General features: G+C 40.4%; 1 protein-coding gene across 6 annotated transcripts in view; it reads left to right on the top strand.

Moving 5' to 3' along the window:
- Positions 1-19131, top strand: part of tanc1b (tetratricopeptide repeat, ankyrin repeat and coiled-coil containing 1b) — a 143998-nt gene that overhangs the window by 49215 nt on the left and 75652 nt on the right. For 4 of the 6 annotated variants that reach the window (XR_008564430.2, XM_015966599.3, XM_015966600.3 and 1 more), the window contains exon 4: positions 9955-10056. Coding sequence is in view for 4 of the 6 variants with exons in the window: in XM_015966599.3 (XP_015822085.1) it covers positions 9955-10056 (102 nt within the window). In the remaining 2 variants the exon portion in view is untranslated. Of the gene's footprint in view, positions 1-9737; positions 9867-9954; positions 10057-10633; positions 10810-19131 lie in introns of those variants that run through there. The other 2 variants (XM_015966602.3, XM_054746986.2) reach the window with 2 other exon arrangements.

Raw genomic sequence — 19131 nt, forward strand, 5'->3', positions numbered from 1 at the left:
TATGTTAGGGGATTTTATCAATAACCCAATGCCTGCAGTCATGTGTGTGTGTGGCTACAGGAATTTGTGGGTGTGTCTGAATAAATGAGAATGCTTTCAGGCATATAGTAAAGCCGGGCGTACACTGTGCGACTTTTTCACTTTTTTGAGCCGATTTTCCAGTCGTGCGAAAATCCACGACATCGGGGCGAGTTTTGCGCCGAGCGGTCGTGTAGTGTACAGGGGGTTACGAGAGGCGATTAACACCACGTGACCAGCTGCCGATCAGCAGTCGTGAGGTCGCACGGACTTCTGGCGTGTTTAATATTTCGCTCGTCCCTCGTGAGGGTATCGCACTGTTGAAGCGGCACTGCGAGCAGCTGCGACCCAAAAAGTATCAGAACCGCTCACGGCGCATGCGCAATCCTGCATCAACGCGGCTCACCCGCTATTTCCCTAATAACACACGTTGTTCGTTTTAATTCTACATGTTTTTTTACTCACAAAGATTGTCAAGAAAGCGTGTTTGTCGTGTTCGTGTCAAATTAAACTGATCACAAAACACAGATATACTTTCTTTATTTCGTTTTCCTCATCCAACCCCCATAAATACCTGTGTGTCCTCCTGCAGCGCTCCCGAAGGACAACAGGCAAATTACGTGTTGTGTAAAAACTGCTATTTTTAGCATATTTTTAGGGCCGACGTGTTGCTACCAGACGTGCAGTGTGAGCGCCTGGCTCGTGAGATCTGCTCTGCGAGGAAGTCGTACAGTCTGAGCTGAAGCTGAGTGCTACGAGTGAAAAAGTCGCACAGTGTACGCCCGGCTTAATACATTCAGTTAGGATTAATGATCAAGAAATAATAAAACATAAAATTTCTATAACATAACACCTCTACGGTTAACACAGTTTTGATTGTGCCAGTTGGGATAAGAGCTCAGTCTGATTACAGAAAATGACCGTATTGTTTTTGTGTTTGATCAGTCAAGGGCTGTCCTCAGCTCCAGCTTGTAATGGTGTTTACCCTGCATCTCAGTTGTCCTTCCAGTTTCTGACATGTTAGAAATATATTCACCAGCTGCGAGAAGCTTCAAAGCAAAGGAATACCTTTTGTACATGAAGTCGTTCCAACCTGAATGGTTGTTTCTGGAGCCTTGGCAAAGAGAGGAAATCCTTTAAGTGGTCAACGTGGGCCCCACTCACATGTGGCACTCATCTGTGGGCTATCGCTATTGTTTAGAGTGGATGCAGCTTTGATGTGTTTAGAGTAAAAAGGGGGTGATGGGAAGTTGATGCATCCTTATAAAAGCTTATCCTGTTCCTGATTTTAGCTCCATGTGAGTTTAGTTGTATTTTGTGGGATCAAACCATCATAGTTAAACATTTATGCATACCATCTGTGATTTTATCGCATCATTACAGATCCATTGTGTTCTAGATTTATTCAAATATTCATTCAAACAATAAATGCATAAATAAAAATATGCTTGTGAGATGTACCCCTTCAGTTACCTCAGAATTGGCATGCTGTGTTGAACACACAACATAAAGTGCTGATTAGATGTTCATACAGACATAAAGGGAGGGGGAGTTAGAGAAGTGGCACCATTTGTGAAGGTGAAAAAGGCCTTAGGGACAGGGGAAGGTTAACACTCATTAAAGGCATATTCCTCTTGGTGCTCTGAGGCATGAAGGAGAGAGAGAGAGAATGGACGACATAGGAGGGCTTCCATCAGGAGAATGTAGGGGGAGGGTGTCCAGCACTGTCCTCACAGGTGACTGTGAAAACCCCAAGAAAGAGAGATAACACCTCCGGTTATTAAACACGTACTCCAGAAAAGGTCTCAGCTGTGTGTCGAACTCAACATGAGCTCTAATGCTGTTTTCTTGCTAAGCCATGAAGGTGATTTAAAAAGACCTAAATAAAAATGTTTCAGTACTTGAAGGGAAGTGAGATGATTTTTATGCTTCATTCAAAGCTTTTAGTCAGTGTCCCAGGTTTATTTATCTGTGTTAACATTCCTACTTAGAAAGGTTGATTTACTCATGAAATACACTTTATACCAGTGGTCACAACAGTCACAACTGTGCCTGAAAAGTTGTTAGAAATAGTGAAAAATTAACCAAGTTGGCAACAGTGTGTGGGAGGTGCTCAATTTGCAACTCGGAGCAAAGCAAGAGTAAATCACAAGGGAGGAGCAAAGAATCGGCTAAGTTTTCTTATCGTTCAACACCCAGATTGTTATTAAGATTAAAATCCAATTAATCGAGCAGCCCTACTTTTAATGACTGGTTCATAAACCCAGTTGGGGTTGGTGGGAGTGTGTATTGGCAATAATCTGGCAATAAGAATATATATATATATATATATATATATATATATATATATATATATATATATATATGCAGGGGAGATGAACAATAACAATACAATTTATTGTGATGCTAAGAGCCAGGTGATATTTCTGAATCACAATCAGAAGGGTTTTATTGCCATATGTGCAAGTATCACAACATTAGGAAATTGCTACGGTATTTAGTGCAAAAAAATGAAGATTTAAAAAAAAGAGATAAGACAATATAGGAACTAAGCATATAATCATGATAAAATAATAATATAAAGTGGCAATACTTAGAGAAACAGCTGCTATAAACAGACAGTGTAGGCCAGAAGTTTCCAGTGTTATTGTGAGATCTTGTTCTTTCCTGATTAAGGCGGTAAAACTGCTGCCACCTAGCAGTCAGAGCAAGAATTGCACTTCGCACATGAAATCCAGTAAATGTTTACGTGTAAAATCTCCATTTAAAAATATCTATTCGCTATCGTAATACGAAATATCACATATTTCAGTGTATCGATATTGTCTTAAATCCCTACTATTGAAGCACAGACCGAAGCACAGACCGTTTCACACACCGGTTCCAACTGGTCCTGAAAAAAGACACATTTGTGAGTAAATCAAACATTCTGAATATTATGTGTTCATACATGAAGCAGGGCTTGTAGAATCAGCAGCGTGACCATGTGACTGGTCCAAGTAGACCCCTGGACATGCTCACACTCCCCCCCCCCACCCCCACCCCACACACACACCACCACCACCACCACCACCACACACATACGTGCTAACTCAGATCTGTGTCAGAGATTTAAGAGCAGTAGATTAACTTCAAGTCCCAGACATTCAGTGTTGGACATTTCACACGACACCAGAGGAGGGAGGTGTCTCATAGCTTTACGCTAATGTTACCCGAGGCCTTCATGGGAGTTTTTGCACTAAAGCGATAAATTTTAAAGCGGTTCTAGTGTTCTGTATTTCTCTCCTTTGTCAGAATCGCTTATTAACTAGTTTGTTTTTCCTTAGCCAGAGCCCCATCATCATCAAAATTTCTTCTCTGGAACATTCAATCTACACAGATTGGTTTGATTATACCTGCATACTATTGTCTGCTTCCACTCATCTAATGAGGATATTTACACATCACGTTTCCTAGCATCATCCTTAAGGATCGGTCGCATCCTGGGGGGGTCGTGCGTTTGTACCGTTGTCTTCTAGAAGGTGTTTCAGGGCAATAAAGTCAAGGACAAATGAATGAAACCCCACTTTTACACTGCAATAAATACAACCATATCTTTTTATTTGACGAAAAAGATAATACGTGCACTGAATTGATTAAATTCATCTCAAGAGAGCATAATTCCATAAGGTGGAGGAATGTGGGTGATTGGTGCATGATAAAGAAAAACGGCAGCTGTGGGTTTGTGAAGGGTGCTGCTAACAGGTTTTATGTTCTGTTTTTAATAAATCAGTATTGTGTGTGAACAAAGCTACAGTGTTCATATAAAAAACATACGGTGTCTTCTTCAGTGGATCACACCTCTTTGATCTCCCTCCCGCCCAGCCGTGATTTTAGAGAGGAAGTGGTCCCAGAAAGCATTTTGTGGCCGGGCTTCGTTTCCTGATACATCAGATAATCTATTGCAGTTTGAAAGGCTCCAATTAAGTGGTTGTTCTTTTCATGAAAACTTCATAGGGGACAACAGGAAAACACTGAGCTAATTAGGAGTGTGACGGATGCCTGAGCCGCAATGTGGGGTGGCGTTGAGCGCCGCGGCTTTGATCAGCTAAGTCCAGACCTTAACCATGAAACACAGCACTCTGACATGTGTTGAACAGCGCCTACACATTGCCGCGTATTTACAACCCCAAACGACCCCCTGGGCCTAGTATACATCTCTGAATGTATATCTCTGTTCTTTTGAATACTTCTAGAATACTTTTCCAAATGAACACCTCTGATGAGTATCTTTAACTTTGGAAAACAAGGTTTTCAAGGATTTTCTCAATGTTTTCATGCCCCTCCTCTCGATGGTCTCCTGGGCATGTCCACAGTGACCTCCGCTGGTCGTAATGGGTTGTTTGGCAGATCCCAGATTAAAGGCATCTGTTCCCAGCGTTGCACTACTTGTTAAGATGTAGGTAAGATTTTACACGGCTGAGAATGATTCAAAGGTTTTCCACACGGAGTAAAGGGAATGACACGGTTTGAATGAAGGAGGTGGGTGCACATGTGACATGGCTTCTTATATTTTCATTCATTCTTTCGTTTCTCTTCTCTTTTTAGAATTTTGTTAATGACAATCAAAAATATTTGAATTTTTTTTTTCTTAGATAAAAATGTTTTAATTCGTCAGCTTGTGGCTTCATTCTTTTTGAACCAACCAAGGCCAGAAAACACCAACAGACACCAAGTTTCTACATTTTTACTCAATTTAGCCACCTTAGAAGTAATTTTAACTGTTTCGTGTCATTTACACGCAGAAAATCCTTGCAGAATTCTTTGTAGTTGGATGAAATTCTGCTTCACTCACTCCAACAGCTTTTAGCAATCCCAAAAGCAACTTTGGGCTCGCCAGAGCTAATTATCTTGTTTTGTTTTGTGCGAGTAGATGACATAATGCATTTCAGTGATGGTGTTTTGACTCCAGAGCTGTTTTATTGCCCATCTCCATCACAGCTGCATATAAAAAGAAGCTACTGTGGTGGCATTCTGCTTCATTAGGATAGAAAAATGTTGCCTTATCATGAATGAGGAACGCATTGTTGCCCATTGCTCCCCACTAAATCATAAACGCCACAATAATTTATTAAAACTCTAAATAACTCTGAGTAGATCTGATGTGTCTTTGGGGTAAATGGTGTGTTTTTCTGCTACAAGAGTAAACTTAGATTTTCGGTTCAGTCAGGAGGGCAGAAAGTTCGTTTAAAGCCAGCTGTGCTGTCTTTGAGGTGAGCTCCCCTGAAGCCAGCTCAGGGGTTTTGACGCTAACCAGACAGCCTCGGGGGGGAATATCGATGCCTTTCTAGGAGCTGTTCTGTGAAGACCTTGTGAGGCTGCAGGGCCTCTTTGAAAGGTTCCTGTGATGAGCACACTGTAAAAAAAAAACTACTAGCCAGTTCTCCACTTCAGTGCACCTGACTCAGCTCCAGCTTTGGTGCCCTGTGACATGAACACACCCTTGCAATGCAGGATCAGACCTTGAGTTTCTTTAGAAGCTTGGTGCTGGATAAACTGATTCCTCCCTAAATTTATAAATGTTAATTATAGCTAACATTGTAGAATAAACAGAAAATTGTTAATATTCTTTGCAGTTTGGATGCCGTGCACATCAGTATTTTGATGATGAGAGATTTCTACATCAGACAGGACAAAGAACATCCAAGAAGTAATGCTGGTTACTCCTCAAACTTCATCTGTCAGATCATTTTAATTTCACTTTTTGATTTGAGCTCTTGACAACATTTGTGAGTATAAAGACGACTGTTGTCAGGCTGCTCTCATTTTCCTTGGCTGCACAAAGACTGCACACTGCCTCATTGATGAGCTGAAATGTGAAGAAGTCAGAGTCCATGTTGAAGAATGTTGGGAAAGCTCCTTGATCGCTTCTTAACTGTGAACAATCCTTCCTTTCTGTTGATTTGACTGGACTTTGGAAGTTGTTGGTAAGGTATTCAGCTGCTTGGTATGTATACGCGTGCATGCATGGATGTGCGAGTGCATGCGCGCGCGCTCGTGTGTGTGTGTGTGTGTGTGTGTGTGTGTGTGTGTGTGTGTGTGTGTGTGTGTGTGTGTGTTCCTGTTGACTGAAAGCTTGCTGGTTATGGATGCCTGGCTTTGAATATTCTGCAGTCCTGCCACACCTAGCTGCTTTTTTCGGTTTCTTCTCCTATTTAGTTTCGTCCTTCATCCACTTTCCCTATTGTTCTCTGTTTACTTGTTTTATCTCATTTAAGCAAGTTTCCATTCATATGAATTTATTGTATAGTTTGATTGCTTTGTGTTTCTGATCAAAAGCTACATGCAGCCATTGTGATTGTGATTGTGATTCAGGCCTCGTTTCTAGTTGAAAATGTTTTTGAAAGTGTTATTTTTACTTCCTGCTTTGTTGAAGGACATCAAAACAAAGTTACTCTTTGTGTGAAGTGCACTCCTAATAAGTCAGGCTTTGAATGCATTCTATTTAAAAAAAGATATGTGACAAAATAAACTTTTGTTTTTTTCTTATAATTCTGCAAATTTTAAATTAGGATGAAATCTCTGATGTCGTCACTTTTTACAAAGAATAAAAGAATCAGCCACGCCCCCAAAACAGTGGCGTGATCTGCCTTTAAATATCAGTAAAGCTCCTTTAGTTACGGTCTAAGCTAAAAATGCATTTGTACTCGTTAGCTTTTATGCAAAGTGCAGAATAATCAGCTGTAATCGTATTATTTTTCTTTGCTACTATTACTTTTACAATTGTATTTTGTGTGTGCATCACTTTAAATATCTCTTCATAAATAAAGCTGCTGCTGTTGATGATGATAAATTAAGATAATCTGTGTCACACTGATGTGGTTATGAGGTGTGCTGAGGATGGGTCTTATTTCAGCCCGTCTGTCTCACCGTCCTTCAGGGGTCATACATATCTGACGCTTTCATTTCCGTGACCTTTTCATGCCTGTTATGAACTGCAATTGCTTCTTCGTCACTGCCTCGGTCTAAAAGGGCAAAGTGGTGATGGCACCCCGTTAAAATTCAAAATGAGATGTTCAATGAAATAGCCTCGTCCCATCTGAGACCTTTTACCTTTTCCCTATATCATTAAGCTTTAAAAGTGGCCCAGAATTACCCTCTAATAGCCAGCCACATGTTTGTTATTAAATGTGTGGGCCCTCTCTTCTTTTTTCCTACATTGAAGAAACTGAAAATGAACGTGAACAAAGGTTTAGATTACAGAAAAGACACCCCGTGTTGTTTAAATGAAGTACAGACATCAGAGCATATTGAGACATTCACCTGAACTACCTCACAAACAGCCGCTCTGCCTCTAGTCCCACTCTTAATTGGAACCATGTGACTAATGAGGTTACTGACCATCAAAAGAAGAATGGAGGTTTTCTGGGATACATTTAGGCATGTTTGCCAAACTGGCTGAGTCCCTTTTATTCTTGCACCCGTCTGTCTACACAATCCAAAGAATCTGTAATGTCACACGTGTTGGACATCTGCTCCCTAAAATGGTCGTATTCTTTTCTTGCTTTTTTGGCAAAAGTCGTTTTTTCATGTCACGATTTCTACTTTCAGTCAAAAGAGCTGATATTTTGCAGAAAGCAGTAATGTCTATGAAAGCACTTTTCCTCTTAATGCATTTCAGCTTGCAAATCCATAGATGGCACTGTGCATCAAGTAGCTCTGGGTTGAGATGACATCTTTATGGTTTCTGGTTAAGAAAAGTGGTGAATGATCACTCGTTCATGCTTTAACTTCTAGTAGACACAGATACCTGTTGAGAGTCTGCACGGTCAAGAGGAACAAGGTGCTACATTGTGTTTGTACTTAATTTGAATGAGTGTTGTTTTCTGCTGGTTTGTTTGGACTGGTTTTTTTTTTAAGCACAGGAAATTTTTAGCTGTATGTAAAATCATTCATTCAGTTGTTAAGGAAATGCAGTTTCTGCATTGAATCTCCTTTTTACAAATGGGCTTTAAAGCCTTTAAAGGGATACTTTGCAACTTATTCAAAAATTATAAATAATTTTAGTGAGCCAGTTTTTGCTTTACAGGGTTAATGAAATGTCACTCAGACCCCTACTGCCCTCTGTGATCACAGTATGGTAAATGGTAAATGGCCTGTATTTGATATAGCGCCTTCTAGAGTCCTGGAACCCCCCAAGGTGCTTTACAACACAATCAGTCATCCACCCATTCACACACACATTCACACACTGGTGGGGATGAGCTACGATGTAGCCATAGCTGTCCTGGGGCGCACTGACAGAGGCGAGGCTGCCGAGCACTGGCGCCACCGGTCCCTCCGACCACCACCAGCAGGCAAGAGGGGGTTAAGTGTCTTGCCCAAGGACACAACGACAGCAACAGACTGAGCGGGGCTCGAACCTGCAACCGTTCGATTATGGGGCGAGCACTTAACTCCTGTGCCACCATCGCCCACGCATATTGCATTTGCAACTTAAGAGTGCTGGGCCGTCACCTGTGGACTTGAGCTTACATACCTGGTTCTGCAGTCTGTTTCCAGCACGTTTCCTATATTTAGAATTGTGAACACAGCTGATTGGCGTAATCTAGGGATGAAACACTCCTGTAGACCCTAATGAAGGCTGAGGAGACATTTCAGCTGTTGAATTAAGTGTTAAAAAGATAAACGCACAGCAAGCAGATGAATTTCGCTTTCGCTTTGACCACACATAAATAATAATGGACACTAGTAGAGATGTAAGAAAATATCGATGTCGCAAAATATTGTGATTTATTTTCCAGCGATATTATATCAATATTCAAAACCGTGTATCTAATTTTTGGAAGAATTCACATACAAACATTTGTGTATTTTCTTTTCTTTTGGTGCTTTTCAAACACCAACCACTAGCTGGCAGCAATGCACAATGGGTTTTGTTTCCGTAATTAAAATGTAAATTTCTCTGTTATGGTTCAGATACCTCATGTTAAACATGTTAAATATCAGTTTGGACTGTTTATTGAATTTTCCTACAATAAATTCAGTCTAAAAATCTGACTGAATGTATCCCAATGTATCGTGAGATATTGTATCTTTGCCCTCTATCGTGATACGTATCGTATTGCCATAATTTCACCAGTACACATCCCTAGACACTAGGTAGTGCTAAAAGCAAGCACAACTGCTCAGTATCCCTTTAAGATTAGACTAGGAAGCTCTTCACAGATCAACTTAACTCTTAGTCTCTCTAGGGTTAATTAAAATGCTTTAATGTCACAGAGAACAAGAACATTTTGGCATTCAAATGCAGACATGCTGGGATGAGCAAACAAACTGCATAACTGAAGTATTTTTGTTTTATTTTTTTATTTTGTGTGAGCACAGACAACAAAGCAGCTATGCACCTCCAAGTCCCCACTAAACACGAGGGCATTTTCTCAGAGGACGTTAAACCGTCCCAGATACATCATCTGACTCGCATCAGCACACCTGGACCATAAACTATCCACATGATGTAACTGTTTTTGCAGAAATGGGACATGCTATGAAAACTGTTAGCAAATTAGTAACTTTCCGTCTCCATTAGTGCATTTGTGCGCGTCTGAGCACTCATTTTTTGTTCACTAAGAAGCTAATTGTTGTGGTTTCCTGCTGTAGTTTACATTCCCACAGCCGACTAGAAGTGTTTTACTGGAAGTCTCCTGCCCTGCAACCGTATTCGGGGGTTGTCGGACTATCTAGAGCTGCTGTCTGAGTAGAGGGTGTATGTGAGTGAGTTTTATGTGAGCTTCGGGGTGCAGCCAAGCCTGCCTGACTAAGACACCGCCGCGTCTCATCTCCTGTCCCATCTGGATCGCATTAATCCTGTGAGACTGTCTCTCTCTCTCTCTGTCTTCATCATTCTCTCCTGTTTTGCAAGACTCCTTTTTTAATTGTTCTTTATTTTGCTGCCAGGTCCGATCAGGAAACCCAAATATGTGGAGAGTCCCCGTGTTCCTTCAGATGCCATCATGTCAGCTCTGAGAAAAGTGGCTGATAAGGATTCCTCCCATACGGGTGAGTTTTCCTCCTGGTTTGTTGTTGCACAGCTTTTTAAAAGTGAAATGTGCATTTTATCCACTCAGAGGTTTGATTCAAGGGTTTAAGCTGTTAAAAGTTGCTGTTTCTGACCGTGTGAGTTGAGTGCATCCGAGCCCTTCACAAACACACAGAAGTGTGGTTTATTCTGAGCTGTGTGTTTAGATTACAAAGGAGTGAGTTTTCCATGGAGTGCATCGTCTGACAGAGGCTCTGACTTTTTATCACGAGAATCCAACGAGGACACGAGTTTAGAAACATGTTTTGTATCCACTTTTACATTATATCACTCAAGAGCTCAACCTGTTTTCTTTTGTGTTGGGCGTTGTGTTTATTATGTGTGTGGGTAACGTTCCTCTTAAGTGTTCTGTTTTGGTTTCTAGCAGAGCAAGGCGGACTCCCATTCCTCCCACAGGCTCGAGTGGCGATGTAGAGCAAGTTATCTTTAGCTTAAGGCATTACAGGAAGAGAGTCCTCTGACTATACACGACTTGTAGACACAGACCGCAACAACCCACCGCAGCCCAGTCACTGGTGAGCGGGACATACCGAGGCACGAGGATGTGCCCGACAGTCAGCTGGAAGAGAGCTCAGATGCTAGAGAAAAGTTATCTTATGACAGCTGGAGCGCTCACGCTGCGTTTTAGTTTTTTTTTTAAAGGAAGTCGGGACCGTCGGGGTTTAGACGTTTCAGTAGAACTTGAGAAAGTGGAGGAACATTTATTTCTTGAGGTAAAGTAAAATGATCTTCATTCAACTAGTGACACGTTTAAAGTTCGTTAATTGCTTTTTATTTGGGATTTCTATTATTGTCAAATATTGGCGTTAAAATGTAAAATGCCATCTAACGGCTCCCATTCTATTATTCCTGTAGATTTCAGATCATTTTCTTTTTTCATATCATGTTGACCCCACTGTGTTGTCCTGTCTGTTTACTCGTTGTTTATTTGTTGTGAACTGTTGTTCCTCCGTTCACCATCTGCCCACCCCTTTCCTTATTTATGTTGTATGTCTCTTTTCTCCCTTCCTGTCCGCTCCGCTGCGTAAGCGAAAACGGTCTAACATGCCACGAACATAATAATGGTTACTGCACAACAAGAGGAATATCCCTAGCCTGGCCTGCCAGACTCCTCCTCTGTTTAATTCTGCACAGAGAAAGGGTCTGGGAAGTCTCTTATTCAAATAATCCCACCCCCTGAGAATTCTAACCGAGCCAATTAGCGCTGAGTAGCGTACGTCACACACCATAACGCCGAGTTTGTCATAAACATGGCGACTGAAGCGGAGTTGGCTGCGGCTCTTTCCTCTGGTCTAAATGACTTGGACACATCTTTAAAATCACAGCAAGTAAAAGCGCTAAAAGCCTTTCTTCTAAAAAAAACTTTGTGCCTTTGCCAGACGCCTTTTATTACTGCAGCTAAAAAACAACAGCGTTGTGTGGTACAGTCGGCATTTCCGCCTTTTTATTTTTTGATTGGTTATTTTTGAGCTGCCTAGTCCCGCCCCTCAAGTGCCTCTCTGCATGTGAGTTACCAGACTCTCTCTCTCTGTGCAGAATTAAACAGAGGACGAGTCTGGCAGGCCAGAATATCCCACCTCCCTCTTGCTGTGGAGTAAAACTGCTCTGGCATGTTATGACACCCAGATCATCCATTTTGTCTTCTTCAACTGATGAGACAGGTTTTAAAAAAAATTATAATAATAGTAAAAAAAAAATATATATATATTCTCTCTCTCTCTCTCTCTCTCTCTCTCTCTCTCTCTCTCTCTCTCTCTCTCTCTCTCTCTCTCTCTCTCTCTCTCTCTCTCTCTCTCTCTCTCTCTCTCTCTCTCTCTCTCTCTCTCTCTCTCTCTCTACTGTATGTGTGTATACATATATGTATGTATTTATACATATATATTTATATGTATATATATACATATATATGTAAATATATACATATATATGTATATATATGTATATATATATATGTGTATATATACATATATATATATATACACAAATATATATATATGTGTATATATATATATATATATGTGTGTGTGTGTGTGTATATATACATATATATATGTATATATATGTGTGTATCTATATATCCATATATATATACATATATATGTATATATATGTGTGTGTATATATATATATACATGTATATAGACATATATATGTATATATAGGAAATGCTTTGTAGTTGCTACTTCTCTCACTCAAAATGTCAACATGACAGATTTGAGGTCTGATTTTTGAGATATTTTTGTGTGTGTTATGTGGTGTTAGTTACATAAAATTATTAAGGCAGGGTCCACATATATTGGTATTTAATTCATGTCGTTAACAGAGTTTAAGAGTCAGACTATAGTGGTATATCGGTTATTATTTCCTACTTGTTACCATTCCAACTCCTTGTTCTGCAAGACAAAATTTCTTTTGAATTACCTTAAATTAACATCCATGTTCTTTTGACTGCTCCTATTTTAAAACTAAACTGCTATGATTTACTCATCTGAGGAGCTTCATCAATTCTGACTGGAATATGTGAAAGTCAAGCTTATAAAGTTTCGCTGCCGTGGGCCGCGAATGCGGGAAAGTGGGAAGTGGTAGTTGCACGCGGAACGTTTTGCTTCTCCAGTGACAGCGGGGGAGGGGTGGGATTTTTGTAGCCGTGGCACAACGCCACACCTGAGCCTATGTAAGGGTAACACTGCAGGTAATAAGCAGTGGTGCTCAGTAGTTGGCCTGCGGGGCCCTTCTTTTTGGCCCCTGATCTGCCAGCGCCAGATCTAGTTTTCCTTTATATTCATATCAGTTTTTATCGGTATTGGAGATTAAGAGTTAGACAACATCGGATATCGGTAGAAAAGCCAATCTCAATCACCCCTGATTAAACAAATCAGCTCATTATAATATTAATAAACAGTTTATAAACTGCCAGACACACATGCAAGAAAATCTCAGACATGTTAACTAGACAACGATGAATGACAGCAGACAAGACCACGACAGGTGGCCGCAGACAGCATAAAATCCTCTACATGGTGTTTATTTCACTGTTGACACAGCTGAGTACAATCTCCCCATCTCTCTCTAAATGAGTTTTAATTCAACCATAGTTCAGATCTGTAACATTGCAGCTATTCTTATCCTCCTTTCTGTTTACGCTTTGCAGCAACATATGCGTGGATTGTGTTTAAGACGAACTTTAAATGCACAAAAATAAGCCATAAATACAGTTTCCACTATCAAAGTAGTCGCCCTTTGTTGATCCAAACACTGCTGATCTCTCAACACAAATGATCGGCATATTAAACAGTTCATTCCAATGCTTCTCCCACATAACAGGTGTTTGGATCCAACTTCCGCATTTATTGCCCGGACTGTATCGCAAGATCTCGAAAATCCCGCGCATGCCTGTTTGCGCACCTCAGGTCTCCGCACCGGAGCGGAGCCGTCGTAGAGCGGGTACCGGTAAAAATTGAGTTCGGAAGCGAGCGGCTGTGGAAGGCGGGGGCGGAGCGGAGGTAGTGGAATTTTGGGGTGACTCGTGCATTTTTCTCAAATATTGACTTGGTCTTAAAAAGCTTAAAAGAAAGTATTTGTAGGACCAGACAGCTCCTTTGGGCCTTTGTTGTGTACAGTTACTCGGTAAAAGCAGCCAACAAGTCGGGGCATCAGCCTAGAGAACGCTTCTTTTTCTCACATTCATTCTTGGCAGATAAAAGAACTTTACTGGGAAGAGACTGCAGGGTATGAGCCAACACACTCAACCAATTAGGTTTAGTTAGGGACTTTTGCAGATACTAGCCAGTGAAGACTAATTGTGAGAGCCTAGTTAGGCTAACGAGCCACGCATGCTTATCATCAGATCTTTGGAGTCACTTTCTCATTTAAAAAAAGATCTTTTTGCATTTGAAGATGAAGACATCAAAACTATGAACTGACGTAATATGAAGTCCCCGCTATCTGCGTTAACAGTTTCATGCTACGCGTATGCCCTCAAGCAGCTTCACCAGGTAATTTATACTGTTTTACAGCTGTCTACCTAGAAAATCTTTATGTGAAGCATTTGTTGACTCTTTCTGTTCTCACGCTACAGTCTTTTTGTCTTCTAACTTTCGAAATATTAAAAGAAAGCATCCTGGTTCCAAACTAGATGGCATTGTCCACAAACCTGAATTCACCTCCATCTCCATGCTTTGCAGTGGAAATTACATACTTCCCATTTCTACATCTCACATAGAGCTGGTTACATAAACAAAGGACACAATGGATTACAGTGTGTCCTTACCTTTCCTTTACATTCTTCCCATGGCCTCATGGTGTTTTCCATTCAAATCAAGAAAATATGTTTAGAAAAAAATAATCCAAGGTCACCTCTTTAGACCACAATCAGATTATAAGATGAGGTAGGTTTTAACTTAAAAATGGTCACCCCTCACCTTGGGTTTCTTCCCTGGATCCACGTCCAACCGGAGCCAGAAACCCACATTGCAACAGTAAACGAGAGAGCACCAAACACCAGTCACCATTTTCTAGGTCCAAACTGTCACAATCTGCTCCTGCCTCCCTGACTGTGTCTCTCCCCTGCCCTTGATTAGTTTTTATTTGTCTCACCTGCCCATTGTTAACCTGCCCATGTGTTCCTGATTTTCCCCAGTGTATCTATACCTCCCGTCTTGTTTGAGTCTTTGTCGGATCATTGTTTGTTGTCAGCGTTGTTTTGTTCTGTCGTTCCCGCTCTGCCATTAAAACCATTTTTATTTTTATCCGTGCCTGAATTCCTGCCTCCTGATCTGCTCCACCACACATGGTCCGCCGTCATCCACACCCTCTTGTTTGTCTCTTCAAATGGTGTTTTTCATTTTGGGACTCAGCTGTTTCTCCTCTGATATTATTTAGTGGACAACCTCACACCAGTGGTGTTCTGTTGCAAAACCCACAAGCGTGTGATGAATGGAGGACCCAGGGCGGTTCGGTGAGACAACAACCAGACGGTCCAGTAGTCGTTGTTATTGGCGGGGACTTCAAGACAAATCCGAGAGAACCACTTCATAATTTTTTTTATTTTCATATATTATTTTTATCTTCGTAATATATTTCTACCTAGGGTTGGACAATAATTGAATAATATATCTATCAATAGACGTGTGGTGCAATAGAAAAAAAATGGATTGATGTAAAAATAAAAAGTTACCTTTTTTTTCATTAGAGCTTATCGGGTAGCTTAATGCTAGACTCCCAACCAGTCCACAACACAGATCAGACACGCTCCATCACCAAGCGCTCCCCTCTCAGACAGCACATGATGAAAACAAGGCGTCACAGCAAGAATGTGGAGGAAATTGTAAATAATTTGGCATTTACTACTTTTGCTAAATTTGTTATAGGAGCTGAGGCCAGTTTTTGAGCTGACAGAGCTGTGGACCGTGTTGCGTTTTTCCATTGACTGTGTCTGATTGAGCGTGTGGAGAGGGTCAGATGCGTTTGTTTCATGCTCAAAGGATGGTATGAAGTCACTTCCTGTCTTGGCTGCGACTAATGTCCTGCAGCTGAACCTTGCTTTGAAGAAAATTATTAATTAAACTGAAACCGTAATTTCTGCTAGAAGAACAAACAAAATTCAATCTTCAACCTGAAATCGCTCAGTCCTAGTAAAATAAAAATGTTAAAATAAAATATTGAATGCTATTCAGTTTTTGTCTTTTTATTGATAGCATAAAATGGCCAGGGATGCACTTAAATATATTTTCTACAGTTTTTAATATATATTTATTTTTCAGTAATTATCTATATGGATCTAAATGAATTTTTTTTTAATTGATTGGCCTTTTTTTACATTGTTCAGCCCTATTTCTAGCTATACTATGTTAGATCGTTGTTGAGAGGCAAGAAAAGATTTATCCTAGTTTCCAAATTTGTTATAGCAGCTTTAAACTAGATTGTAGTAGGGCACGTGTGAGTTAAAATGCATTTCTGGTGATTCTGTATTCATTTTAACTCGTTTTGGATGTTTTATTATAGTTTAGTTTTTCAATAGAGCAGAAAGAGCTTGGGGAACTGATGATGGGTTGTCACAAAATGTTGAATTGAAGGTGGTTGTTTGACCTTGCTATTTCAACAACAAGGTCAGCATCAGTGAAAAAAATTGATGCTAAGCCAAATAAACCCAAGTTAAAACGTCTTCCTGCATAAGAAACATTTAAGACACAGATTTATCGAGGATTTGCTGGAGAATGCGCCCCATGAATGCCAAAAACATCTTTTGTCAGCTACTCTTTTGTAGATGACACTATTTGTTTTTTTAGGCAGCATTGATCCAAACGGTTTCAGAAGGGGAATATTTTTGCAAATTGTTCCATTTCATCTTGACTAATTTGAGTGTAAAACAATTAAAGATTCACACCGAGACTCTTATTTGTTCTGGTAGATTGGGGTTTGAGCTTCATCTTGCAGGACCAGCAGAATGACTGGTAGACTGAAGAAATAAACATGCTGTTGACCGGAGTCTTTCCTCATGGAACGATTGTTCATGAGAGATTGGATTTCTTCTGCAGGGCTTTAAGTGCAGAGTGTATTTTTATGTTGACAAAGGCGTGTGTGTGTGTGCGCGCGCACACGTGTGTGTGTGCGTTTGTGTGTGCGTGTGCGTGCAACAGGTGGCCAATAGTTGCGTGGGAAGAATTGTTTCAGCAGTTTTAGAGTCCTGTTTCTGTCAGTCATAACTGACCCAGTGCTCGTGTTAACTCCCACAATTATCTGTTATTAATTCTCCCATCTGAGATGCTGTCTGAGCCCAGACGTGCATAGGACTGAACAATTAACCAAGGTCTTTAATCGTATTAAGTCTACAAGTTAATCTTAATGCTTTCTTCTTCCTTTAATAACTAAATGATTACAGGCTTATTCTTCTGTAAACTTAACTCAACAAACTTCTACTCATGGCAACTCATGGTTATTTACCACAAAGCCTGTAAAAATGCAGCATGTGGAGAAAAAAAGTCTTTCAGTGAAGGAAATTTGAAGAAACCTTTAAATCAGCACTATGAAGCTAAGCTTACACACACACACACACACACACACACACGCACGCACGCACACACGCACACACACACACAATGGATAGGTGTGATCTAGATCTTTACAATTCAAACACTCGGGCCCATGGAGAACATTTATTTAGCTTGAACATCATTTATACGAAAGACTGTCAACTTTGATACTAAATGCAGAATTATAGAAATGACCCAATAAGTGGGCAATAAATTCAATGTTATTAAAGTGTAAATTAGGCTATTATTTATCCACTAAGTGTGACCCAAATGAATAAAAATCACTTTAATTTTGAACTAAACTCATGCTTCATGTATTTAATTGTATGTTTAATCATCACTTCTAATAAAATATTTCCCTTCCACTGTTAATTACTCTGGTATCATTAGGTTCTTCTTTACGGTTAGGGTTTGTTTAATGGAAGTATTTACTTGTTTATTTCACCTTTGCAACATGTTTGTTTCTGTTTTTTACACATTGAGCTGTGTTTCCCCAGTTAACTAATTCCCATCTGTGTTTATCATTACAGCATCTGTAACAGCTGGACTGTAGAGTCAAGCTGAGACTTGAGGCAACAGTAAATACTGTCGCAGTCCCATATTTAGCCCCAAACCTCAGTTCATTTGCAAATAATACTCTCTCACTTACTCCAACTTAATTTGCCCTAATCTCTCGTTAGACTCCACATCCGTTTGCAGCAAAGGACATTCATGGCTTTTCAGTTGAAATGTCTCAACTGACTTCATGGGGGCACATCACCTCGTGGGTGAAACGAGGAAGCAGGAAGCATGTTCTCATTGAGGGTTCATTAAAGCATCTCCACAGTTGGGGTAATGAAACTCCAGCTTCTAATGAGCTCCGGCTGGATTGTTTTCTTGGCAGGAGAGAGTTAAGACGGCTCCGTGGAGCCCGTCTGCTCAAGGTGTCCTCCCCCCCGCTTCCACCTCTTCTTCAGTCTTCGTTCTTGTAACACCGAACCACATGGCTCCTATTTCACACCTGCTCATAAACTTCCTCAGGCAGCAGATAACTATGTTGTTTTGTTATTCCTTCCATTTGCAGAACTGTTTCTGGAATAGCAAAGTGGTTCCAGCTACATCCTCGGCTTTCCATAACTCCGGGGCAGTTTATGGAGCACAAATCAGATAGTTTATCCATGTCAGGGTGCTATTTTTCTTTTGGCTGACCAGATTTCTACTGTGCATTTAGACATTAATATGTTCACCGACTAAGGTGCAGTTTGGCCTTCTTCCCTGGTCTTATTGTCTGCATCAGAATGATTAATCTTGTAATTGTCATTATTAGGTCTCAAAATGATTAATAGAATGTCAAATGCCATACAAATGTTCCTATCCTCTCACAGTCCTTTTAGTTGATATTTAATTATTAATAATTTAAAGGTGCAATTTGTAAGAATTCTAGTATGAAATAATCACAAACCACTTTAACGTCTCAGTCATGTTGAGAAGAAGCTCACGTCGAAACAGATTTCATTCTCTGCAGGCTGGTGGTCCGTTTTTCTCCTTTAGAAAAAAACCCGAAAGTGGGACCTAGTTACTGTTTACACCGAGTTTGTGAGGTTGCCAAATCTGCAGCGAGCTAACGCTACAGATTTGGCATTAGTAATTCGACCCCGGCAGGCAAAAAGTTCTGAGTAAACAAAGTAAACCAGAGCGACCCAGAAGTTACTTCTTGTAACCCTAAGAAGGCACAGCATATTTTTGTTTTATTGTAATATTGGGTGAAGCAGTGTAGAGGCTAACGTTGAGAGGCTAACGTTGAGCTAACAATGCTAACAGGGAATTGGAAGCAAATTTGTGGGAAGTGAATAATGAGTCAACTGTGGCATTTTACTGCCTTTAATGAGTCGTTCAAAACTATAACAGCAAAACGGAAAACACTTTCTGTAATGCCGGAGACAAACTACTGTAATAAGTGTTGGCAAAAGGAGATCTGAGGCACTCAGGAGGTACAAAAATAAAAAGCCTTTATTAGTACATGGC

This window comes from Nothobranchius furzeri, chromosome 14, assembly GCF_043380555.1.
Source record: "Nothobranchius furzeri strain GRZ-AD chromosome 14, NfurGRZ-RIMD1, whole genome shotgun sequence".
In the NCBI taxonomy this organism is placed as follows: Eukaryota; Metazoa; Chordata; class Actinopteri; order Cyprinodontiformes; family Nothobranchiidae; genus Nothobranchius; species Nothobranchius furzeri.